This window comes from Eleutherodactylus coqui, chromosome 4, assembly GCF_035609145.1.
Source record: "Eleutherodactylus coqui strain aEleCoq1 chromosome 4, aEleCoq1.hap1, whole genome shotgun sequence".
Taxonomy (NCBI): domain Eukaryota; kingdom Metazoa; phylum Chordata; class Amphibia; order Anura; family Eleutherodactylidae; genus Eleutherodactylus; species Eleutherodactylus coqui.
Window position 1 is genome coordinate 170,232,487 of NC_089840.1, and position 26,411 is coordinate 170,258,897.

At 42.0% G+C, this 26,411-nt stretch overlaps 1 protein-coding gene across 2 annotated transcripts in view; it reads left to right on the forward strand.

Annotated features, from left to right (window-relative positions):
* The window catches only part of KCNMA1 (potassium calcium-activated channel subfamily M alpha 1), a 466,431-nt gene that overhangs the window by 185,816 nt on the left and 254,204 nt on the right, over positions 1 to 26,411 (forward strand). For both annotated transcript variants that reach the window (XM_066600372.1, XM_066600373.1), the window contains exon 3: positions 11,026 to 11,087. In XM_066600372.1, the coding sequence (XP_066456469.1) occupies positions 11,026 to 11,087 (62 nt within the window). The remainder of the gene's footprint in view (positions 1 to 11,025; positions 11,088 to 26,411) is intronic.

Consider the following 26,411-nt stretch of genomic DNA (forward strand, 5'->3'; position numbering starts at 1 on the left):
AGTTGATAAGACTCTGCGCTGGTCTTGTTATGGACACATGGGTGCCTGTACGGCGCCAGACATATGTGGTTTCCTTGGTGCACAATGCTATGAACAGCTGCCATCTGCTGCAAAGCTGCATTTTAGGGTAAATGCACTCACCTATCCACACTTGTCTCATCAAAGACAACTCTTCCAATATGACAGTGAAGTCTGAGATGCCTGGTTAATAGCCAATTCTACTAGGGGAAGCTGTCATTGTCAGGTCAGCAGCCACTACAGGTATTACAGTATTACATCCCACCTATTCAATGCAATGTCTCTGTACAGTAACACTTGGCCTGACTGGGACCCCCAGAGTGAGAGAAAGCCTTTGCTTGTTAGTGTCTGGCTTATAGAGCGGGTCCCGACTGGGGGACTATGATGCCTATATGCTCTAATATGACCTAATAAAAATCTGTGAACTGATTACGTAGTTCTTTACTTCTTCTCATTGTAAAATATGTAGGCAAAACAGTTTTTGTTATTGTATTGTTTTCCTGCTTGCGGAAGGCTTGTTGAAGAACCTCCAGTCTGCGCGGCTACAAACCATTTTCATTTTAAATTAAATTGTTTGCAGATAATGGTACCTAAGGGCCACCAGTTCTGACAAATTGAAATGCCATAAAATGCAAAGATCAGCAGACTGGCAAGCCAGAATCAATAGTGACCAAAAGGAAGGAGGGATTGCTAGAAATGTAACATCAGCGGCTGCAGTCCGCCAAGTACCAGTCATATTTCATTACTTTTTATGTGCAGCTCATGATCAGTTGGCGGTGTGTTAAGGTCACTTTGTAACATCTGTAGCTTGATACTGGCCTTCCTACACTCAGGATTTACTCACAAGCAATGCATAAAGTAAACCTCCATGGCAGCAAGTGCATTTACATTTAAGTGCATCAATGCATTTGATAAAACATCATACTTTCAAAAACATCACATATAAACTACTTTTTTGAGAAGACCACTCTTTTATATATTCCAGATTTAACTTATTACCCACTTCTTTTAGAGGACCACCCCTCTTGAAGACCATGCTTCAATGCAGTTTTGGGTGGTTATCTCAGAGAGTTCTGTTATATAAATACAATGCCAATTCCAAAAAATGTTGGGACATTGTAAAATGATAAGAAAGGGGAGGGGAGACATTTTTCCATAAAAAAAAAAACTAATTTAGAAATTGCTGGGAGCAACAGCCTGTAAACGTCTGGGAAGTGAGGAGACCAATTGCTGGAGTCTTGGGATAGGAATGTTGTCCTGTTCTTGTATGATGTAGGATTCTCGCTGCTCATCAGTCTGGGGATTTTCTTTGCTGGATTTTACGTTTCATAATGCGCCAAATGTTTTCTCTTGGTGAACGGTCCGGACTGCATGTGGCCAGTTCAGCACCCAGACACTTCTTCTGAAAGCCATGCTACTGTGATGGATGCAGTATGTGGTTTAGCATTGTCTTGCTTAAATATACAAGGCCTTCCCTAAAAGAGACTTTGTCTGGATGGAGAAAATGTTTTCCTAAAATCACTTTATACTGCTCAGCATTAATAGTGCCTTTCAGGATGTATAAGCTGCCCATGCCATAGGCACTAATGCAACTCCATACCATCAGAGATGTAGGATTTTGAATTGTGCGCTGATAAGCTAGATAGTCCTTCCCCTCTTGAGTTCGCAGGACACGGCATTCTTCGTTGCCAAAAATGATTTAATCTGACCACAGAACAGTTTCCTATTTTACCTCCATTGGAAATGAATTTTGGCTAATAGAAGATGCCGACATTTCTGGATTGTGTTGATATGTTGCTGCTTCTGTTCATTTGTAGGTTGCATGGTGACCTGTGTTCAGAGACAATGATTTCTGGAAGTATTCCTGAGCCCCTACAGTGAATTTCATTACAGAATCATCCCTGTTTATGATTCAGTGCCGCCTGAGGGCCCGTAGATCTCAAGCATCCAATATTGTCCATCGGCCTCGTCCCTTGTGCACAAAAAATTCTCCAGATTCTCTGAATCTTTGGATGATATTATGTTCTGTAGATTGTGGGATATTCAAAATCTTTCCACTTTTATGTTGAGGAACATTTTTCTGAAATCCTCCCGCAATTTTTAGATGCAGTTTTTTACAGATTGGTGAACCTCTGGCCATATTTGCTTCTGAGAGACTCTGCCTCTCTAACATGCTCTTTTTATACACAGTCACTTGACTTGAAAATTAACCCTTTGCAATCCAATTTTGGATTCAGGAATTACCTAGGGGCTCTCTCTTTCTGCCATTATACAATGGCACCATCTGCTGGCTAGAGCCAGTACTGCAGTATTGGAGATGCTAGAGAGGCCCCCCGACAACAGAGCGGCCAGTAATAGACAGTAAGAATATCCTGTCGGACGTCTTCCAGCATCGAAGCTGTACAGCCTTCAATCAGAATGACTTCAGTTGATTGGAAAGGGTTATTAACCCTCCAGCCGTTTTTCATTAGTACCACTTACTTTTCCAGCCTTTGGTTAACCCTGTCTCAACTTTAGTGAGAAGTGTTGCTGCCATTAATTTCTAAAGGACTTCATTTTTTTTTTTTAAAAAGGAAAAAGTGCCTCTCCTCCCCCTCTGATATGTTCTATTGTGAATACAATATGGTTAGATGAGATTTCCAAATCATTCCTTTTTTTTTCTTAACATTTGCTTACATTTTACACACAGCTTTTTGGAATTGGGGTTGTACATCATAGTAGATTTTAATTTCTTTCATATCTAGATCACCCTCCAGTAGTAATAGGAAGGATCTTCTGACATTATCTGTCAAATTGTCACAGAGGCAGCTGCCTTCCTTCCTTGAAATCTTCATTGCATTTTACTTGTATATATTAATAATAAACAAATGCATTTGCTGAGTTGCTGACACGTTTTTCAGAAACTTACATATCAACAGGAGCAGCACATACATAGAACACTACAGGAAGTACCCCTCCATATTCATAAGGCGCTGGCTAGACCCGCCCATCCTCCAGCCACTGGTAGCTGTCAGTGGAATCTAACCCTGTGCCCGGCTGCAGTTGTCTTTTCTGTATTGCGGATGTGTCAGCCGGCATGCCAGGGCACATACGGAGTACAGAAAATGCAGCGCTGTCGCTAGGCGATGTCATTGCCAAGGGTCCGTAGATCGGATGACTTCCATTGACTTCAATGGAAGCCATGCGCGTGGAATCCGCACTAGAATAGGACATGCTGCTATTTTTCCTCCAGAAGCGGCTCGTGGACATGGAAAAACAATTTTCCATAGCATATCTATGAGCAGTATTTGCTGCGAAATCCAGAGGCAGATGCCCACTCCGAATTCCGCAATGCAAATACGTCTGTGTGCATTGGGCCATAATGTACGTTTCTGACAAACAGCTTCATAGATACCTGAGAGAGACATATCACTGCAATCAGCAAGCACCTACCTCATGCTGCTCCCAGACAGGAGTGCCTAAAGGTGGCCACAGATTCCCTTTAATTCTTAGATAGTTCCCCCTAGTCTAACATATTCCAAACCTGTTGGTAATCTAGTGCCTTATCACCTGTTTGTCAGCCTCCATCACAGTGAACCCGGCGGAGGACCAACAGGTGCCCATTCTGCAGATGAAGTCATTGTTCAAAATATCAGTCAACTATGCAGCTTTCCTGCCTTGGTTCTTACATTAATTATTATTATTATTCATAATATGGAGTTGTATGTAAAAATTGTCTGTGGATACTCGCTGTTCCTACTGTAGCACGAAAATGAGTAAAATAACTGCCTCATATCATCCAGACTGGGGCTCCAGCAAAAGGACGTCACCCACCATAGTGCTTGTAAGTCTCGATGCACCAGCTAACGTGTTTCCCCAAAAATAAGATCCTGTCTTATATAAATTTTTGCCCCAAAAGAGGCACGAGGTCGTATTATACAGCCAATCATAGCCATTGCATTGTGGAGGCACGATTAATAAATTGGCTGAGCCACGGCATTGACTGGTCAATTCCCGCCTCTACAATGCGATGGCTGTGAATTGTTCTTCAACCACTGCTCAACCAATCAATGCAGTGCTCAATGAACCAATCACAGCCATCGCATTGGTTCATCGAGCGCTGTATTGATTGGCTGAGCAGCGATTGAGAACCAATCAGAGCCAACACTTCATGGAGGTGGGATTTATAATTCCAGTACCCAAGAAGTGATCTTCTGTGGGCAGCCGAGGACTGTGAGAAGAGCGTCGGAGAGCAGCGAGAAAGACCTGGACCGAGCGTGCTATGTAATGTATGTGATGATACTTTTGTACATGCAACTCTCATGAAAGTTGTAGCATAACTATTGCCAAATACTGCCATGCGTAAGCAACCTTAAACACATTTTAAGACAATGAGCGGTAGTACTGCCATAGTGTTTGATTATATTGTCATCATGGCTTCAAAAACGGGACAAGTGACTCAAGTTTGAACAGTGTTGAAAACCCCATTTCCATTATTATTATTTGACACTATATTCATGGAATACAAAGACAGTGTCGGCCGTAAACCATTGAGCAAAATATTATTTTTATCTTAATTTAGACAGAAGACTAGGTGTTTTTAAACTTTTATGGTAAGCAGCTCCAACTCAACATTTAAATAAAGTGGATTTGACTGTGAGTGAAACATTGTATTAACCAGTTTATCTGTCTGGGTCTTGAATGTACCGTAATTTAATGTATCAATTGCTTTTGTAACATAGCATGTTAGGCTGAATGAAGACAATGTTGATCTAGTTCAGCCTGTTTCAACCTCCCCTTTGTTGATCAAGAGGAAGGCAAAAAAAAAACAACGAGCCAGATGACAGTTTAGCTCATTTGGAGAAAAAAATTCCTTCCCGACTCCATAATGGCAGTCAGAATAATCCCTGGATCAACATTTGAGTTCCTACCTAACTCCAAGACCCGGATCACCAACCCTGCTGGTCACCTAATGTCTATATGCTGTAATATCATAGCGCTCTAGAAAGACATCTGGTCCCCTCTTAAACTCCTCTATTGATTTTGCCATCACCATGTCCTCAGGCAGAGATTTCCACTGTCTCACTGCTCTTACAGTAAAGAACCCCCTTCTATGTTGGTGATGAAACCTACTTTCTTCTAGATGTAGCGGATCCCCTTCTTGTTACCGTCGCAGTCCTGGGACATGAAAGAGATCCTTGTATTGTCCCCTAATGTATTTATACATAGTCATTTGGTCGCCTCTTAACCATGTTTTTTCCAGGCTGAATAATACCAATTTTGATAGCCTCTCTGGGTATTCCAGTCCTCTCATTTAGTTTATTAATTTAGTTGCCCTTCTTTGAACCCCCTCAAGCACTGTAACATCTTCCCTGAGCACCGGTTTCCAGAACTGTACACAGTATTCCATGTGAGGCCTGACTAGTGCCTTGTATAGTGGAAGAATAATGTTCTCGTCCTTCGCCCCTATACCTCTTTTAATGCATCCCAAGACTTTATTTGCTTTTGCAGCAGCTGACTGGCATTGGCTGCTTCAGTTAAATCTACAGTCCACTAGTACCCCCAGGTCTTTTTCCATATCATTTTTCCCTAGCTGTACCCCATTTAGTGTATATTGGTGACATCCGTTTCTCCTGCCCATGTGCATAACCTTACATTTATCAATATTGAACTTCATTTGCCATTTTTCATCCCAAGCTCCCAACTTATCTCGGTCCGTTTGTAGCCACATATTGTCCTCCTTAGTATTAATTATCTTGTATAGTTTCATATTGTCTGCAAATATCAGTATTTTACTGAGCAGTCCCTCTATCAGGTCATTGATAAATATATTGAACAGAATGGGGCCTAGTACTGAACCCTGTGGCACCCCGCTAGCAACGGTGACCCAATCAGAGTACGAACCATTTATTACCACCCTCTGCTTTCTATCTCTGAGCCATTTCTTTACTCATATACACACGTTTTCCCCCAGTCCGAGCTGTCTCATTTTATATATCAGCCTATTGTAGTATTCCTCTATCTTACTCCACCTAGTGTTAGAAATGGATATTGCAGTGGCCTAGAAGTTTGGATATACAGTATAAACAAAAACAATAATGATGGTCATCAGAATTAAGTTTATTATGACAAATATGTTATTTCCAATATCCATTAAAATACCTATTAAAATGCTGTTTCATTTCACTTGGCAGCTAAGGGGCCATAACCAAGTCTAATATATGGATTAACAATTTGTCAGTGGGCCTGCAAGTATTGTAACAAAACATTGTGTTGTTTTCTTTTATGTGCATTTACAATCAGCAAATAATTTATGGAACCTATTCATTAATTAACACCAAAATTGCTCAAAGGGCAAGAAACCCCCTCGGTTGAAAACCCTCATTAAATTCTAACTTTATTGAACTAAGTTAAAATACTAAGAGACATTGAGAATAAGCATGTTGGGAAAATACATTCGCTGGAATGATGACACCACCACACATCAGGATTGGCCGTGTAAGAGGGAGGTGCTCCATACAATTGGCTTAAAGACTGCTCCTACATCGTTCGCTTTCTCCCCATTGTCCGCTCAGCCTGCAGTGTCTCTCATTGGTCAGTCGAGAGTGGTATCATCACTCCTTAGGCCGCCTGCAGACAGCCGGTCGGATCCGGCTGCGAGAATTCTCGCAGCGGGACCCGAACAGAGGGTCTGCAGAGAGCAGCGTGACACTCACCTGCTCCCGCGGCCCCGGCTCTTTCATGTGCCGGCTTCCAGGCAGCCGGCGCATGCGCAGAGTGGAGCCGGCGGCTGGTGAGTGACGTTTCTGTGCGAGGCTCTGCGAGCCCCGCACAGAATTATATTGTGCTGCGATTTGTTTGCCGCGCAAGATTTTGTTCGGCCAAATTGCGGCCGTCTGCATAGGATTGCGTTTGTTAATGCAATTCTATGGCAGCTTCCAGGGGCGGAAAATTCCGCGGGAAATCCCCAGACCCCTGAGGATTCCACTATGCTGTGAAGTATGTTGGAGTTTCTATGTTTCTTTTAGCTCAAACCCGCAGACCTGGCAATAATATAGAGGCAGAATCATTAGTCTGCAGCAGCGACCTGCTTGATGTCTTATATAGCCACCAGCTAGGAGAGCTCTACAGAGCGCAGTATACAGCAGACTGCAGCAGCATTGGATGATATATATTAGAGGTGGCTCAGCGTTCCCGGCTGTCCCATGCAGAGGTTTGTATTTCTAATTCCCACGCCTCTTAGTATCTTAATTTAGTTTCTTGACTTTTGGGCAATTTTGGTGTTAATTATTGTTAATAAACCTGGTGTACACACTGAGGCACTGTTCATATACTTTATTATTGAGGCTACATACAGACTTCTCTCATGAAACAGCTCCATTTCCAACTGAAATGCCACATAACGGGGACCAATTCAATAGTAACTGTCACATATTGTATGCAATTTTGCTTTCAACTGTCTTCTCTGTTGCCTTATTTATTTTTTCTGGAAAGTCTGGTTATTTACCAGTATATTCATGGAATACAAAGACAATCTCGGCCTCAAAGTGATGTGAAGCTCAGAAGCGACTATAAGATGCACAAGCCTTTCTATGGCGGAAGCAATATTTGGTTCAGCAACATAACTGGCTTATGTTGTTCTCATTTTAATGTTATTTTGGGTTCAGAAGACAAAAGAAAGGCAAATAAACCAATTGTTTACATTTTGCAATAGACATCAACCACTGAGTCTGCATGATGAAGTCCCAATAGAAAAAGTTTGAGGGGAACTGATATAAGTCAAACTACCCTCTACTGGTATTGATTCATACAATTATACCCCTATATCATGGAATAGGAAGAACATGTTGACCCCAAACTACATCAGGATAGAACAAGCAAGTAGACAACAATGTGTGGAAGCCTCCTCTATAATGTTCATATTCCCCAAGAGGACATATGGAAGAGGTCTTCATGAGACAACCCCTTCAGGTAGTATATGTGTCTATGAACATACACATAGAAACATATCTTCTTGTCTCTTCAGATATACAAGTATTAACACTTAGTATAATTAGTAGTCCTGTAATAGTTTAATCAAGATTTACTCAGTGGGAAATTCCTTTTTGTGTTGTATATAGATAAGGTAAGACGCCTGCTCATACCTGTCATGTTTTATGAGCATATCCTACATTATGCACCCACACAACCATCCAAAGTCTACAGAAAATTCCAGACAATATTAGTAGTAAATGACATTTACGCAGAATGTTCCATCTCAACAACAGCTTTATGAAAGCTGTCATTGATGAAATGCAGTGCTGGAAATATATATAAAACGTCATGAGTCCTGACACTGTTTATTAGCATACATAAACATTTGAACGGTTCTTGTTTCTTGTCAAAATGTGAAATATCTTTTAAAGATTTTAGTCTTTAAATAGACACAATTAAACATGAGGTGGAGACATTACAGAACTATAAATAAAAGGAAAATTGTAAACCCCAAATCACACGCTAATACTTTACATTGAATACTAGCTAATTCTGCACATGCTGCTGCATTGGGAGGTGAGAAGTCCTATGGAGGTTTATTTATGTTTGTCCTTCTTGATAATCCTTTAGTTACAGACTTGCATCCTTGTTCCCGCGGCTCCATTGTCCTGCAGATGGTAGACTGCGATAAGATACTATTTATCTATCTGATAAACATCTCCGTGCGTTGATTGCATTTCCACATCACCTGCTGAAAGAAATCCCTTAATAATAAATGACATCGAGGATGGAGGGTGAGATAGAATACGACTTGCCCTCTGGATCTCGAGAAGGCCGCACTAATTGTTACTTCCTATTTGTCTTCTTACAGGGTATATTATACCATTTGCTATCTTTATGATTCTTAGCGGTGCTTTCCAGCTTTCTGTCTTACATACTGTTTCATAAAACACACTTCTAATAGAGTTACAATAGTTAAGATTGATGTAACATAATGATTTAAAAATGAAAGACAAGACAACAATAAGCCAAAATAACTTTGTAGGAGATTTACTAAGCTAGATGGGCCAGAATTCTGTCTCAATCTGCATCAAAAATTTGACATGATGCACCACATTTATTATGTCCTTTAGACACTTTTTGTGTTTCACTCAGCAAGGTGCATGACTTAGTGGGAAGGGATGTGGCTTAAAATCCAACAACATGTCCTAAAATTGCTTCAAAATTCTAGCTTATAAAACAGGCATAAACTAAGTCAACCAGTAGGTGGTGTAAAGTTAGGAAAAGCATCTAAAAGTTATAATCCAGCAAGAACCAGTGTGATAAATGTGGCACATTTCTAGATACTTTTGTCTAACTTTACACCATCTGTTGGATGTCTAAAGGCCCATTTACACCAGCCGATGATCGCTAAAGAATCACTAATCGGCGATCGTTTTAGTGCTCTTTTCGGGCTGCTAGCTGATGGTTAAATTCACTCAAACCTAAAAATTGTCCATCAGCCTTATCAGCAGTTCTCCACGGGCAGTGCTGATAGCATTGTTTCCCCATGGAGAACAAAGGATCTGAGCACTGATAATACCCCTCGGGCTATTAACTGCATTCAGCTAAGGCTTCATTTGCACACTTATTTGCTCTTAAAGGGGTTGTCCCGCGGCAGCAAGTGGGTCTATACACTTCTGTATGGCCATATTAATGCACTTTGTAATGTACATTGTGCATTAATTATGAGCCATACAGAAGTTATCAAAAGTTTTATACTTACCTGCTCCGTTGCTGGCGTCCTCGTCTCCATGGTGCCGACTAATTTTCGGCCTCCGATGGCCAAATTAGCCGCGCTTGCGCAGTCCGGGTCTTCTGCTGTCTTCAATGGGGCCGCTCGTGCAGAATGCCGGCTCCGTGTAGCTCCGCCCCGTCACGTGCCGATTCCAGCCAATCAGGAGGCTGGAATCGGCAATGGACCGCACAGAAGAGCTGCGGTCCACGGAGGGAGCAGACCCCGGCGGCCATCTTCAGCAGGTGAGTATGAAGACGCCGGACCGCCGGGATTCAGGTAAGCACTCTCCGGTTTGTTTTTTTAACCCCTGCATCGGGGTTGTCTCGCGCCGAACGGGGGGGGGGGGGGTTAAAAAAAACAAAAAACCCGTTTCGGCGCGGGACAACCCCTTTAAGTAGCTGAGTAGCTACTTAATAGTTTATGCAAAATGATCGCTGAAAGCTGTCACTCATACTGTTGTTTGAGCGATCTTTGAGCGATCATCTGCTGGTGTAAATCAGCCTTAAATTTACATTGTCTAAATATTAGACAGGATTAGTGAATCTTCCTCATTGTATTTCCATTTCTTAGCATTTTGAGAACAATTACATTTTGTGAATTTACTCTATAAGGGCTTTTACCCACTAGCGTTTTTTTTTTAACGCTGCAATATTGCTGCGTTTTATTCAATGGGACTTTCTAATGTTAAAATCGCATCGCACAAAAATCGCAAGTTTGTGCTTTTGCGATTTTAACATTAGAAAGTCCCATTGAAAAAAAACGCAGAGATAGTGCAGCGTTAAAAAAACACTAGTGGGTAAAAGCCCTTAGGGTGGAATCTGATAAAGCTGGGTATACTTTCTTGTCTTTACTGATTTTTTACGTGGATACAATATGGATGTATTGGTCAGTATGGTAACTACATGACAATTAAAGCATCCATGGTTAATATTAATGCTTATTTATTCTATTTTCATATATACATTCACTAGTCTGACCTTAAAGTTGCCTATGATGCCTGATGTACTTTATACATATATATGTGTTGGTATGAACTGTCTACATTATATGTTGTCCTTGTGCTGTATCTGTGCCGCCTCATTCCCCTTCTGGTCATGTTGCTCTATCCTTAAGCAACTTTTATTTTCAAAACCTATTTTTTCAAATTAAACTTTCTTTAGGTATGTTTATATATAACACATAATTTAGACATTGCTTTGTGTATTGATATGTCAGTTTTTAAAATTTGCCTCTGTTTAAGGCTCATGAATATTAACACTGTTGTTTCTTTGGCGCAGGTAGTGACTGTCTTTGCTCTGAGCATCGGGGCTCTGGTGATATATTTCATCGACTCATCCAAGTGAGTATCCATGAATTAACACTGTGAATGTATGCATTGTGCAAGATTAAAGCTGCACATATTTATTGTTGGATGCAATAGCAAAAGGATTTGGAAATCACTAGTGATGCGTAACACTCCTCATCTGTGTATTGCCTGGCAAGAATTTCATTAAGACACCTTTTGGAGTCTCTTGGCCACACTGGAAGAAGCGTTGTCTTTGGCCGCACATTAAATACACAAACACTAAGAAAAGCTGATAAGCAAAAAAAAGGTCTGTGCCTCTAAACAATCTCCCATCCTGCTCTAAAGTCTTCCACAAATCTCCCATTGTCCTCCACATAACTCCTGTTGTCTGTGCCTCCAAAGGTCCATTCCTCCAAGCAATCCCCCAGCATCTTCCACAGTCCTCCAAACAACCACCATTGTCTTCCACACAACCTCCATCATTCTCCACAGTCCTCCACACAACTCTCATCGTCCTCCACACAACCTCCACTGTTCTCAAATCAACCCCCATCATCCCCCCAACAGAGGCTGGACAGACATCTGTCTGGGATGATTTAGTGATCCTGCATTGAGTATGGGGTTGGACCCAATGACCCTGGAGGTCTCTTCCAACTCTATGATTGGATGATCCTCCACTGTGATTCCAAACAACCCCCATCACTCTCCAAATTACCCCTGCTATCAGTCCATATGGACTCCAGACCAGAGTCATCACCTGCTTTTGCATGCAAGCCTTAACACAGAAATGTGTCTGGGCGTACATGCAGGTCGTGGCCACCAGCCTGTCCACGGTGACACCACTGTCTCTTGTACTTACCCCCTGAATAGGAGCTGTCAGGGAGGACAGGATGGAGAGTCATCGCCACCTGCTGGACCCAGAGTGATTGAGTGAGTCAGACATAGAGCTGTAAGTGCCATCCGCTGCCTCGCCATCTGTATGAGCCTGTCTGTGAGCATAAGCTCACATCCTACTGCATCCAGGTGCTGCCTGCAGCCTCAGCTCCTTCAGATTCAGCCTACATGGGGCCCCCACTCCCACAAGCCTAGTCACATAATGTTTTAAGTACATTTACGATTTTGTGTTGAGCCACATTCATAGCCTTCCTGGGCTGCGGATTGGACATCCCTGCAAACTTCTGAACCTATTAAAGATAATGTTATTGTTCTGATTCCTCCAAACAAATATCCATTTTATTATATCTCTGTAATAATTCTTAGTGCCTTTTACTCACACAGGAATCCCCACAATATTCTTCCTGTAAATGCTAATGTGACATTTCCCTACATCAAGACAGGAGCAGATGAAAGTAACCTTGGCATCATAATTACCTACTTATCAGTATCCTTTCCTGTGCCCACCATGTCACATTGTGCTTTGCTGCTGTAAGGTAGCTTGGAGCTTAAACTGTACCTAACATTTCAGACAAGATATACACATTTAAAAGCACGTGTGTCTCATCGGTCTTTATATATATATATATATATATATATTTTTTTTTTTTACCACTGTACATCAAAGCTGAAGTGCAGCCCCTCTGCAATCTACTGCCTGTTGTTAGGCATTCATCTTTCCTAGCACTTGGGTCATTAGGACGTAGTAGAGGGGCTGTCCTCACAGGCTCAGCTCCCTGCACTCACACTGCTCTCAGATCTGCAGTCAGTGTGTACACAATCTCTTCCTTTCCCAATGTTATATTTACCTAACCTGGTATGCATACTTATCTTTATATTGTTGTGGGCATTATATATGTATTCAGTCTGCTGTGGGCAAAGCAGTATAATTCTGCTTGGACTGATCTTTATTAGCTGCTTTACTAGGTCTTGTGTGTTTGTATGGTCAAAATATATATAGAGCGTATATAGAGATCTGTATATATGCTGTGACCATGTTGGACGGACTGTTCGTACTCTGAGAGAACGGATACATAAGCACCGATGGACTGCGTCTCATGGTTATACCGAACATAACATGTCAGAACATACTTTATCTTTACATGAATGTAATTGTAATACTTTTGGAATTTTACATATTGATTAGGAGATAATTTAAAGGGGTTGTCCCGCGGCAGCAAGTGGGTCTATACACTTCTGTATGGCCATAATAATGCACTTTGTAATGTACATTGTGCATTAATTATGAGCCATACAGAAGTTATAAAAAGTTTTATACTTACCTGCTCCGTTGCTGGCGTCCTCGTTCCCATGGAGCCGACTAATTTTCGCCCTCCGATGGCCAAATTAGCCGCGCTTGCGCAGTCCGGGTCTTCTGCAGTCTTCTATGGGGCCGCTCGTGTAGAATGCCGGCTCCGTGTAGCTCCGCCCCGTCACGTGCCGATTCCAGCCAATCAGGAGGCTGGAATCGGCAATGGACCGCACAGAAGCCCTGCGGTCCACGGAGACAGAGGATCCCGGCGGCCATCTTCAGCAGGTAAGTATGAAGACGCCGGACCGCCGGGATTCAGGTAAGCGCTGTGCGGGTTGTTTTTTTAACCCCTGCATCGGGGTTGTCTCGCGCCGAACGGGGGGGGGGGGGGGGGGTTAAAAAAAAAAAAAAACCCGTTTCGGCGCGGGACAACCCCTTTAACCCCTTACGGACCAGGCTGTTTTGTACCTGAAGGACCAGGCACTCTTTAGGGATTTTACCCATGTGGTGGTTTTACCACCCTATTTATTTTACTTCAGCTACTAAAATTATTTCTTCAGTGTTTTTTTTTTCTGTATTTTTTAATATCTTTTTTCACTGACTTTTTTTTCCAGTTTTTTAGTTTTATTGGGGGTTAAAAGCTAAAAAAATGCATCTAGAGGAAAGAATGTTTCTACACCAACATAGAAGGGGGTTCTTTACTGTAAGAACAGTGACTTGGGGAGGGGTGATGGCGAATTCAATAAAAGAGTATAAGATGCGCCTTTTTAGAGCGTTACAATATTACATGTTATATCACTAATTACTCAGAAGCATCGGTGATCCGGGGATTATTCCGATTGCCAGAATTGGAGTCAGGAAGGAATTTTTTTCTGTATGAAGCTAAGACCATCTGCATACGACCAGGTCGGATTCCAAATGCACGATCCTGCATTGGAATCCGACCCTGTGCCTGGCCGGTGACCCCGCGTACCCGTCAGTCATCTTCATTATCTGTGCTGTGTAAGTTCCGGACGGCTCGCTGTCGGCATGCACAGGACAGATGTTCCTGCGCCGTCGCTAGACGATGATGTAGAATCCGTGACCAGTCCGCAGTGTTAATTGCAGACGGGCCGTGGGTTGGACCGCCTCCATTGACTTCAATGGAAGCTGTCAATGCGGACACCGGACTGAAAGAGAGCATGCTGCTTACGGAAAATTGCAATTGATTTCCGCTCATGTGCTTGAAAAAGCACTTTGCTATGGCTGGTATTTGCTGCAAAATCCAGGGGCGGACGCCTGTGTGTAGGCAGCCCTATTCTGGATCAACACTGCAGGGTAATAGGCTGAACTAGATGGAAAAGTCTTTTTTCAGCCTCAGGCACTATGTAAGTGTCCAGTGTAGCACTAGTAGCCTTGAATTTAAATGGACTTATTGCTGAGGCCCATCTCACTTCTGCAATGAAAGACTGATCTTTAGAGATGGAGCCTATAATGTATCTCATATATGGAAAAGCTAGTCAAGGAAAAATATTAAACTAAAACTCTGCAACAGCTTCTGACTTCTAAGTGTGTCACAGGAAGAAAATTGAGCTGAGATTTGATTAAACACATCACACATTGTAGATGCTTTCAAGCTAATTGAATGGCGCAGACTAGGCTTCAGGGAGAGCTGGCTGAGAGCTGCAGTTGCAGATTGGCAACATTATAAGATTTGTTAAATGTACAGACATAGGAGTTACTTGCAAATGATAATGCAGTCTGTGGGGTGATACATCTTATGTATAGATTTCATTCGTTCAGGAATATTTATAGCTATTCAGATATTTGTATTGTACTGTTCAGTGATACAGGAGGACGGAAACAACGATTACTCCATATTTTCTTGAGTGAGGCTTCTCTGGAACAATACAACAGTGCAAAGAGCACAACCATGTAGGATTCTTGCGACTAAACTACAAGTGTCACAGGCAAATCCAAATATGTTTCTTTACTACTTTTTATCAGAGTTTGCCTCCCCATCTTAGGCTATTTAACATAGTAGCTGATCCTCTTATGACACGTCTGTGCTGAGTCAGGACCATCTCTTTAATCTGTGGCTGTCCTCGCTGCAATATGGCAATACTGTTTTGTGGTTGGATGTCATTCTACGGCATGACAAATTGTCCTGGCACACTGCAGTAGGTATCTGCTGTACCATTTTGCCTCTGCACACAAGCATTTTGGCTTTAGCCTTCTGTTTGCACACACACTTCCTCTTGCTGTCCCAGCAAACACCTCTGCTTCCAGAACAATAACTCATTCGCCTCTAGGGTCTTGGACCATTGTGGTATTGCATCCAGTGTTATCCAGCTGGCTTCATAGTAGTTTAGATGACTGCCCCAATCTGTGGCTCTAATGTTCTGACTCCAAATTATTATATGTATGAACGTGAACAGATTAATATTTGGCAGGAGAAAAACATGTTTTTGGAAGAAAACCTTGGAAAGCCTTTGTTGGGCTCTGTATAGTATCATCTACTAACTCAAGTGGAGCTTGAAAATGTAATGAGTTCAAGTGCTGCGCCTCTAGTCTTTTAACTTGTATGTGCATTTCTTAGCTTAAAAGGTAGCAGTGCGTTTTGTGAAGTCATCCTAAATGTTGCTGCTCTCAATAAGAGACACAAAGTAATCTTGTAGCTATGATACCTTTTAATGGCTAACAAATAAAATGATATTAACAACACAAGATTCTTCAAGCCTTAACAAAGAGGCCTAAGTGGCCCAAAAGCTTGCGCTGTTAACATCATCACTTTACTTGTTAGCCATTAAAGGTATCATAGCTGCGTGATTACTTTGTTTCTCTTATTAAGAGCAGTAATATTTTGTTCCACTGGCTAACACCATAACAAACTTTGTTCTTTTTAGCCATCCTAAGAAATAGGTAAACTAAAACAGTGTCCAAACATATCAAGCGATCCTTTTGTCATAAGATTCTGCTGCTTTCAGTGAAATCAGCCAGAAATCCAATGAGAGGCATCCATGTGAGCGATGTTGGAGAACTAGAACTGATAACCGTTGCCATAACTATGTTATGTATACTCAGTGCCTATGAGGAGTCTACATATATGAAAAATGGTCTTTAGTTTTCTGACCTTGGTCAAGCAATATCCAGGTCTGTAGCATTGATATCCAGCTGGCAGCCATGGTGTCCCCTGGTAGTATAATAGGAAGCAGTGCTCTCTTTGATTTCGACTGAGTGAAGCCGGTTATTACACAAGCTTGACAAAGACCCGGTTACATGGGGTTGAAACGTCGCCATCTTTTGTGACCGTGAGGTGTATGTAAAGATATGCTTATGCATAAAAGTCTTTAAGCACCAGAAATTTGCTGCCTGATCCTTCTTTTACTTGGTTATTACACTTCCGACACTGACCAACGATGACAATGCTCAGTCCACTGCCCTGACAGCGGGCCAAACGATTATTTGATTGGCAGGGATCCTGAACAGCAAGCTCCTGTTACAGCATACAAGTCAATAGAATATGGTCAGCAGCACTCACCACACCTGATGTAATCGGTAGGAAATATCGGACATAAGGATGGGTGCACGCCTTGAGAAACCGAATCCCAGGTTCCAAAATGTAGCCCCGATAGTTGTAGGTAGAGGCAGCACTCCAAACAGCAGAGTGATATAGTCCACAGACTTTTATTTCAACTAATAGCATGAGCCCAGCCGCGAAGTTTCGACCACAAGGGTCTTTGTCAAGCTTTGGCAGCTCCTGTTGATGGCTTATCCTGAGGACAGATCATCAGTAGTTAAAGTCCCAGTAGTTTAAGCCCAGCTGCACATGAACGGATTTGCATTGCATTTGCGTGGTCGGTGTCCGAATCGAGGATCCGCAGCAAATACCGTTCAAACCATGCTATGCAAAATTGATTTTTCTGTGAGCGGAGAAAAAAATCGCAGCAGATTCTTTTTTTATGCGGATTCCACATGGACAGCTTCCATTGAAGTTAATGGAAGTTGTCCAACTCGCGTCATCGCCTAGCGACGGCGTAGGAAAGACAAAGGATTTAAAAAAAAAATCTGTACTAAGCATGACTGACAGCGAGCTGCCACAGTAATCTATAATACAGGAAATCAAAGTCGTGAGCTGGAGACAGGGACGGATTGCGTTGCGAGCTCCTGCATGTGGAATACGATCCGTTTGGGTGGCGCCGGCCTAACTGGACACATTATTTATTGAATTCAGTCACGACGTTGTGGATAGAAGCTGTTGCATAAGTAGAACTTTGGGCACTCGGCAGTGTGTAAATAACTTCTTGAGTACACTGACTCTTTGAACAGGTCATAAATTAGAACTTCATGGCATAGTTGCCAAATGAGGGTGTATTGAGCCCCAGTGCCCAGGGCAGTGCCAAGTATTAATACAGCTCTGATTAAAGGGGTATTTTGGTTATACAAAGATGCTGTCAAATAAATGCTAATCAAATGTTATTGAAGTTTGCAATATGGTTCTGCTGTTGATTTTGTGTCTGTGGCCCTAAAATCATTACTTTCTCCAGACACTTCAGAAGTTTTTACTCACAGGCTGCCCTGGATACGTCCTGTAGACATTCCAGCGCTACCGGTTGGGCTCGCCCAATAGGAGCGACCAAGGGATGATTTTTTTCTCTTTATTGTATGGAATGTAGTTTTAGGCCTCCTTCCCACGAGCGTGACGGGCTCCGCAGCGTAATATTCCGCTGTGAAGCCCGTCACGGCGCCCCCCAGAGCCCCTATACTTACCTGCGGGAGATAGCGTGAAATCGCTTCCCCGCCCACCACCGCCGCGTCACCGCTCGTCACCGCTCGTCACCGCCCACCGCTCTCGCGTCACCAGCCGTGTCACGTGACGCGGCCGGACCGCGTCATTTGGCGTCATATGACGCTCGGCGGTGGGCGGGAAAGCGTTTTTTCACGCTATCTCCCGCTGGTTACAGCGGGAGATAGCGTGAATGGACGGCTTCCATTGACTGCAATGGAAGCCGTCAGTGCGTACAGCCCGTCCTCACCCGCAGAAAATAGAGCATGCTGCGGGTGAGGACGGGAGAAATCGCGGTGCGTAATTCCGCGGTGGAATTACGCATCGTGAGCATGGAGCTATTAGGTTCAATAGAACCTAATAGCTGCGTGCAACGCAGCGGATTTTCGCCGCGAATTACGCGGCGGAAATCCGTTCGTGGGAAGGAGGCCTTAAGCTGCATATTGGCAGGGCTGCAGCGGCCATCTTGGAATATAGAGATGCAAGGAAATCTCAGAAAGACAGGACAGGATAAGGTGGTTATGGCTGCTCTATTTATTCCCATAGCTAGCTGTGCACCTTTCATAACACCTTTCATAATACCTTTAATTTCTGGAATTTTTGAAAATTTGCTTCACAGCTAAAATATAGATTTTACCCTATGTGTCTATAATCAATAGTGAATCTAGCACTATAAAGGCCATACAAATCAGCATCACTTCCTCATGTCTTGGTAATCTATCATATCACTTCCATTTAATTAGGTACTGTATAATACAGAAAGTCCTAGGCTGCTCGGACTGCCTGTGTGGGCTAGATCAGATTGAAGTAGTTAAACTTTCTGGATGGAGAGGTTTTCTTCATATGAATTTATCCACCGTGTTATTTAAACAAATGTGGACAGCTCTGATTTTCCAGGACATACATGGAAGCAGACAGTTGCTGTAATTCATAATAAGCAGGACTTATTCTATTGTAACATTGTTAAACATTGGGATATTCAACATCTTGCACAATGGCAAACAAAGAGTAAAATATAACCTTGAGCATTTGTTAACGATGACGTACAATTACAGGTTTAGCATGGCTTTTTTAGTTTCTAATTGAATTAATCCTGCTAGGACAAACTATTATGGTTAAACTTTTATCATGCTTATTCTTGTGAACAAAGTAGTCTAAATTGAGGGTAGACAACCTTAGGCTACTTGCACATGGACGATATTTCTATCTGAGATTCGGACAGAAATAGCAGCCATTCATTTGAATAGGTGTGTGCACATGTTTTTTCTTTTTTTACTTGGCCGAATTTCTTACGCCTGTGTGCAATGTAGAGTTAGGAAAAGATCTGCTGTTGTAACTTGGGAGAGCCCTGAGATCCACTTTGTACCAAGCTGTGACAGAACCACAAGATGAATGGGGATAAAGTTGTCAGAGACGTTGCTCAGGTCTTAAAAATCACTGTCCCAGGATAGACATTACTTTTTTATGTAAATTAGTCCTACAGGGCATATAAAGAGTATGCCGCTACACCACTGATCAGACAAAGTCACAGTCATAATTCACAATAGTTACACCAATGACCAACCAATAACGTCTCCTCTGATTGTAGATGTTCTCCTTCCTTTTCTTCTCTATTTAGCCCAGATTGTCATAAATACTTCTTCCAGCCATGCCTCACTTAATAGTGTTTTATCTTTTCCATCATTCCCCTCTACCTTCTCAATGAAGACTGCCCATGTTGGTGCGCGAACAATGTCAACCTGCTGCTCTAACGGTGTCTTCCTGCTACTATCTTTTGTACTGTGCTTTCCAGTACCCCAAAATGCAGTACTGTGAGAGATAGTGACATAACTATAGTCCCCCCAAAAATATTGTCATACAGATAGTGCCTCAAAAATTATAGTGTCACATACAAAGAACAGTCTTGTGCCCTGGTAGTAATTACTGCCACAAAACAGCTCTAAAATAAGCAAATAGTCCACCGACAGTATTAGGACCCCAGACAATATCACTAGCAATTATTAAACCAAGAAATTAGTGGGACATTTGACCAAAAATATAGTCAAATGTCCAAACCTATAAGATGGTTACACAACATAGTAACATAGTATTTAAGGCTGAAAAAGACATATGTTCATCTAGTTCAACCTATTACGCCCCAGTGTTGATCCAGAGGAATGCAACAAGATAAATACCAAGCAGAAGAAATGTGTACCACACTATAATATGGATAAAAATCTTATTATATTTACAAACTAGTAAAAAGGACATATCCCACAGATTCCCCTTAGTGTGTGATCAGACATCACACCCCAAATGACGAAATTCAGATACAATAACGTGCGAGTGCAAAGGACTGCTCAGTTCTGAATGTGCAGAGGTATAAATGAATAAAACAAGTTCTGATGAATCTTTCCCCATAAACTATATGTCAGTCTACTTGGCTCCTCCCGCTCTATAACATGATACCTGCAGTTTAGACAGTATGTTCAAGTCGACAGACTCCCTTTCAGCTTGAGAATCCAATATCCATTTGCAATCACAGATGTTGCGTTCATTCCACATTCTTTGCCATAGGCTGCCCATATATAGTAAAGTATTGTTGATGGATGCTTCCAGCAATATAATGTGTTTGGGGGCTTCCTGATTACCCCATGACTAAACCCATCCGAGTAACAGGAATTGTACATGTTCATTTCAATAATTCTTTTGTCCCCCTCTTCAATAAACATGTTTTTGCTGAGCGTAGACAACTGTAATCTGAATGATCATTTAACTGACAGCGATCATGTGTATGGCCAGCCTTATGCGCCAACCTTGCAGGCAGAGGCAGACGAAATAGAATTGTGACAACCCAGTGACAAGATTATTAATGAGTACCAGTCAGGGAGTGGATACGGGAACATAAGACCTAAAATAGTTATATTATTGGGGCTGAGGTGGAAAAGACTGCGCATACAGCTGTTGCAGAAAAAGGAAGCCGCGGGTGAGAAAAACTAACATCTTGGCGACAGACATACGGGAGACTCTGGAAGAAGAATTAGTTACTGTGATCTGCAATTGCAACAGTTCAGCTTTTTGGCCATCTTTTATTTGCAAATTGCTTAGTGATTCAACATAAAGCATAGATTTGATTCAGCACACTATCTCTCACCTCCGGACATTGAATCAATCAAGTGTCATGGAAATCTTTTATTGCTGGTGCTCTGTTACAGCTCCATAAAAACATAAAGCTTTTCATCACAACACAGTCATTTTAATTTCAACCTGACTCACAACAAGACACTCGTCTGCAGCGTACCTGGACTTCATTGATCTGTAGACACATTCACCAAATGCATCAATGGTAGTGTTTATTGTAAAGAGGCTGAGTCTCGGGAGATGTCAGAGGCTGAGATGAAAGGCATGGGGATTTGATGCAGTTCTGCTGGAGGAGAGACACATTTAATTACTCTGCAGCTATTCATGAAGAGACAGATCCATCCATTATAGTGATGGCTTCTTGGAGCTCTTGTTTGGCTGTAGCAACACTCTATTAATGGGACTTTTAAGGATATATGGCAAAAGAAGATCCAGAGATAAGATGTTATTATCTTAACCCTTTCACTAAAAAAATCATATATTTCAATATTGAGTATAAACAAGCGGAAAACACAGCTAGCTTACACAAGACAACAATCACTGCTCATTACTTCAGCTCATTGCCGAATTCAAACCTACTATTTATTTGTAAGGATTTTCAGGCTCTTCATGAAATGCTTCATATGCAGTATCTGTATGTTTGTTTGCAATTCACTTCTTATTAAGTGATTAGTTAAAATTCAAAGTGCAAAAACAGAGAGTGGCATACAAAGAGTGCTCTCTTGTCAAGATACACCAGAATCGGAAATGACTTTCATCCTACATAAAATATATAGCTATATACGCTTCAAGTGAAATATTCACCCCTGTGGGACGGCTTAACATTAAAGCAGTTTTCCCATTCAGCAAACTCTGGAATATGCCAGGATCCCCACCAATCCTGAGATTAAAGTCTTGGACCCCTGCTGATCGTAGATATATACTGAATTGTAGTAATTTCAGAGGATATAATTCTTTTTATTAGTGTTGAGAAATTTAATGATATGTCAACTGTGCCCCCCATTTATTGTAATGCTGTTATTCTCATGTAGTAGGGAGTTAGGGCATTGGGCCCTTCCAAGCGTCTGTACTGAGTTGTGACTGTAATTTCTACACACGCCAGAGGCATAATACAAAGGACAGTTTCCAACAAGGCCCTTTATAAAGCTACCTCAGGAACCTTGCCCCAAGCGTGACCGCTACCCACTGCACTTCCATAGCTAAACCCTTGCCATACCATTGGGGGTGCCAACCTTGCCAAAAACTTGCCAACTTTGGGGATTAAAGCATAGCCATGTCTCTGCTTTAACCCACAAAGATGCACATGACCCAATCAACATGGTGACAGCGTGTTAAGAAACAACTCAATTGGTACATTTCTGATACAGATTTTAATTGCATAGAGCCATGTAAGCAGAGCTATCCATCCGTCCTACAAACATTCCTACAATTAACAATATAGTAAACTTTTAATTGTCTGGGAGGGTGTTTGTTTTTCTTTCAAAGAGCTCTATTCTGATTCTAATATGTATATACTATTTAATATTCTTTCTACCTTTCTCAGTTCTTTCTTTCCTATAGATAGCAGAGCAAATTTACCTGCAGGGTTTAAACACAGAATAGTGCCTAACAATGTAAACTAAATAGCTTTTAGATTTAATATTTGTTACAATTAACACCCATGTGAGTTATTAATTCTGACATTTCATGAGTGACTTTTGTATATCATGCTCTAATTTCCCGTGAGTTTAATATTTCATAATATGTCTTGAGTGTTTTTATGTTGTTTCTACAGCTGACAGCTTCTCCCTGTGAAAGAGTAATTAATTCCCTAATATCAATGAACAGAGGCAAAGTACATTATAAATATCTGACACAAATAATATTCATGTAATTGGCATGGTGTCTTATGGTGACAAATAGGTTCACATACACAGGCTAAATATAAATAAAGTTTACTTAAAGTGATAAAAAGTAGATATGCATACAAGACAGCAAAATAGAGATAAAAAGTCATCCAAGATATCAAGAAAGTTATCATCAAAAGAGAATGGGAGGAATTGTGCTAAGCAGCACATGTGAAAAAAACTTGGGTATACTAATAGATCATAGACTGAACATGAGTCAACAGTGTGAGGCAGCAGCAAAAAAGGCAAACACAATTCTGGGATGTATTAAGAGAAACATAGACACTAGATCATGTGAGGTAATTATTCCCCTCTACTCTTCCTTGGTTAGACCACATCTGGAATACTGTGTCCAGTTCTGGGAACCCCAACTTTAAAAAGACATAGACTATCCCCAATACAGCAAACTTATCTAACAAGGAATTACTTCTGAGTATTCATTTGCATATAACTTTCTACTCCTGTGAGATCAGAGTTGGAGCAGTCAAATGGGACACAAAGGATCATGCATATAATTATTATAATCTTTATTTATACAGTTCCAACATATTCCGCAGCACTTACAAGACAGGGGGAATACTAACAAAACCATGGTCACATGAAGTAATCAATTGATGAAAACAGTAGGGGTGAGGGTCCTGCTCCAATGAGCTTACATACTACACATAATGGGGTGGTACAGGAGGTAAAGGGGCCGGAGATGTGGACGGCATGGCGAGATGGAAAGTGAGGGATGCTTTACACATTGACAATAGTCAAATTGAGCCATATAGTGGCTGAATCAGTGGGACTACAGGTGGCGGTTGTTTATGGCTAGCAGGGATGGCAATCTGTAGGACTGGGAGCATGTTATCAGGTGGAGTACAGCAGGTTTGGTTTAGGGAATATGGTATGCCTCTCTGAAGATGTGCATTTTTAGAGCACGCCTGAAGATTTGAGTGTCAGGGATTCCCTGGATAGTTTTGGGTAGCACGTTCCAGAGGACTGGTGCTGCTCTGGAGAAGTCTTGGAGACGGGAATGAGAGGTTCGAATTAAAAAGGCACTTAGTCAAATTTCTTTAGCATAGCGGAGGGTGCAGGCTGGGTGGGGAATTGAGATGAGGGAAGCAATGTAGGGCGGCGCAGTGCTGTGGAGGGCTTTATGGATGAGGGTGGTAAGTTTAAATTGAATTCTGTATATGACAAGCAGCCAGTGCAGTGACCGGCACAGGGCAGAGGCGTCCGAGTAGCGGCTGAACAGAAAGATGAGTCTGGCTGCCGCATTCAGGATGGATAAGAGAGAGGAGAGTCTGGCGCTGGGGAGGCCAATCAGCAGTGAGTTGCAGTGATTGAGCCGAGGGTGGATGAGGGCAACAGTGAGCATTTTTAACGTGTCCACGGTGAGAAAACGGCATATTCTAGCGATGTTCTTTAGGTGTGGCTGACATGTTCTGGCGAGAGATTGGATGTAGGGGGTAAAGGAGAGATCGGAGTCGAATGTAACCCCAAGACAGCGGGCGTACTGTCTGAGAGTTATGGTAGTGCCACACACTGAGATGGAGATGTCAGGATGAGGTCGGTTAGCGGAGGACTGAAACAGGAGAAGATCAGTTTTTGAGAGGTTCAGTTTTAGGTAGAGAGAGGACATAGTGTTAAAGACAGCAGACAGGCAACCAGTGCTGTTCTGGAGAAATGTTGCTGTGATGTCACGGGGGGGAGGTGTATAACCAGGTGTCGTCAGCATAGAGATGGTACTGAAAGCCAAATCTTCTGATTGTTTTTCCATTCCAAGGATTTCTGCCGATTGTTGCTTGCCATCTCTTCTGCGTATTTTTTAATGTTCACTCAGCAGGCCCCGATGTGCATGGCTTTAAATACGCAAATTAAGATCGGGACTCGCCACAGCATATTTGCACATGAACGATGTTTGATACATTATCTGAGTGTTGCACACGTAACATAGTAACATAGTATGTTAGGCCTATCCAGTTCAGCCTGTTTCCACCCCCCTTGTTGATCTAGAGAAAGGCAAAACAACCCCAATAAGGCAGAATACAATTTACCCCATTCGGGGGGAAAAAATTCCTTCCTGACTCCATAATGGCATTCAGAATAATCTCTGGATCAATGTTTGAAAAGATCCTACCTGACTCCAAGTCCGGCAGATGGAAGATCCCCGGATCGACAACCTCACTGGTTATTTAATATCTATATCCTGTAATATCGTAGTGCTCTAGAAAGACATCTAGTCCCCTCTTAAACTCCTCTATGGATTTTGCCATCACCACGTCCTCAGGCAGAGAGTTCCACAGTCTCACTGATCTAACAGTAAAGATCCCCCTTCTGTGTTGGTGATGAAACCTTCGTTCCTCTAGATGTAGAGGATGCACTCTTATTACCGTCCCAGTCCTGGGTATAAACAGATCATGGGAGAGATCCTTGTATGGCCCCCTAATATATTTATGCATAGTTATTTGGTTGCCCGTTACCGCCACAGGGCGTAACTGTTCGCCCTGGCACAGGGGTACTTAACACAACAGGACGTACTTTTACGCCCTGTAGATAGCACGATATCAGAAGAGATACTGTGCTATCCGGCATTGGGAGCCAGTTGTTACCGATAGCTGGCCTCCCACTGCAACAGCAGGGGTGCATCGGGACCCCCGCTGTTAGCCCCTTGCATGCCACAATCTATGTACATCGCGGCATGCAAAGGGCTCACAGAGGAAGCGCGCTCCCTCTGTGACATCATCGGACTTCCACAATCTAATTGCGGAGTGCAGTCAGGTTGCCATGGCAACAGGACGCCAGATACAGGCTTCCTGCATTGCCAGTGTCTATTATCGCTATTAGAAGCTATAAGGCGTTGCAGGACCGAAGAGATCATAGGTGCTATGGATCAGGTCCCCTTCAGAGACATAAAGAGTGTAAAAAAAAAAGATCAAAATTGTGTAAAAATAAAAAATAAAATTAAAAAAAAAGGTGAAAAACCTTTTTTCGTGCTTTTCCACCTATTAGTATAAAAAAAATATTTAAATTTAAAAATCGCATCTGTGATGACTCGCACAACAAATTGAACACACTTTTTATCCTGCACGACAAAAAGCGTTAAAAAAAACTCTAAAAAAATGGGGCAAAATGCTTATTTTTTTCATTTTGCCTCCCCAAAAAAACGCAATAAAGGTGATCAAAAAAAGACATATGTACCCCAAAATGGTACCCATAATAACTACAGCTTTTAATGCAAAAAACAAGCTCTGACAGAGCTCTGTCCATTGAAGAATAAGAAAGTTATAGGGCTTTGAATGTAGCGATTAGGGGAAAAAAAATTTCCAACGAAAAAAAAAACATTTTGGTATTGTAATTGTACTGACCCGCAGAAAAAGTGTATTGTGTCATTTAGGGCTTATTCACACAAGCGTATATCATCTGGCCAATATACG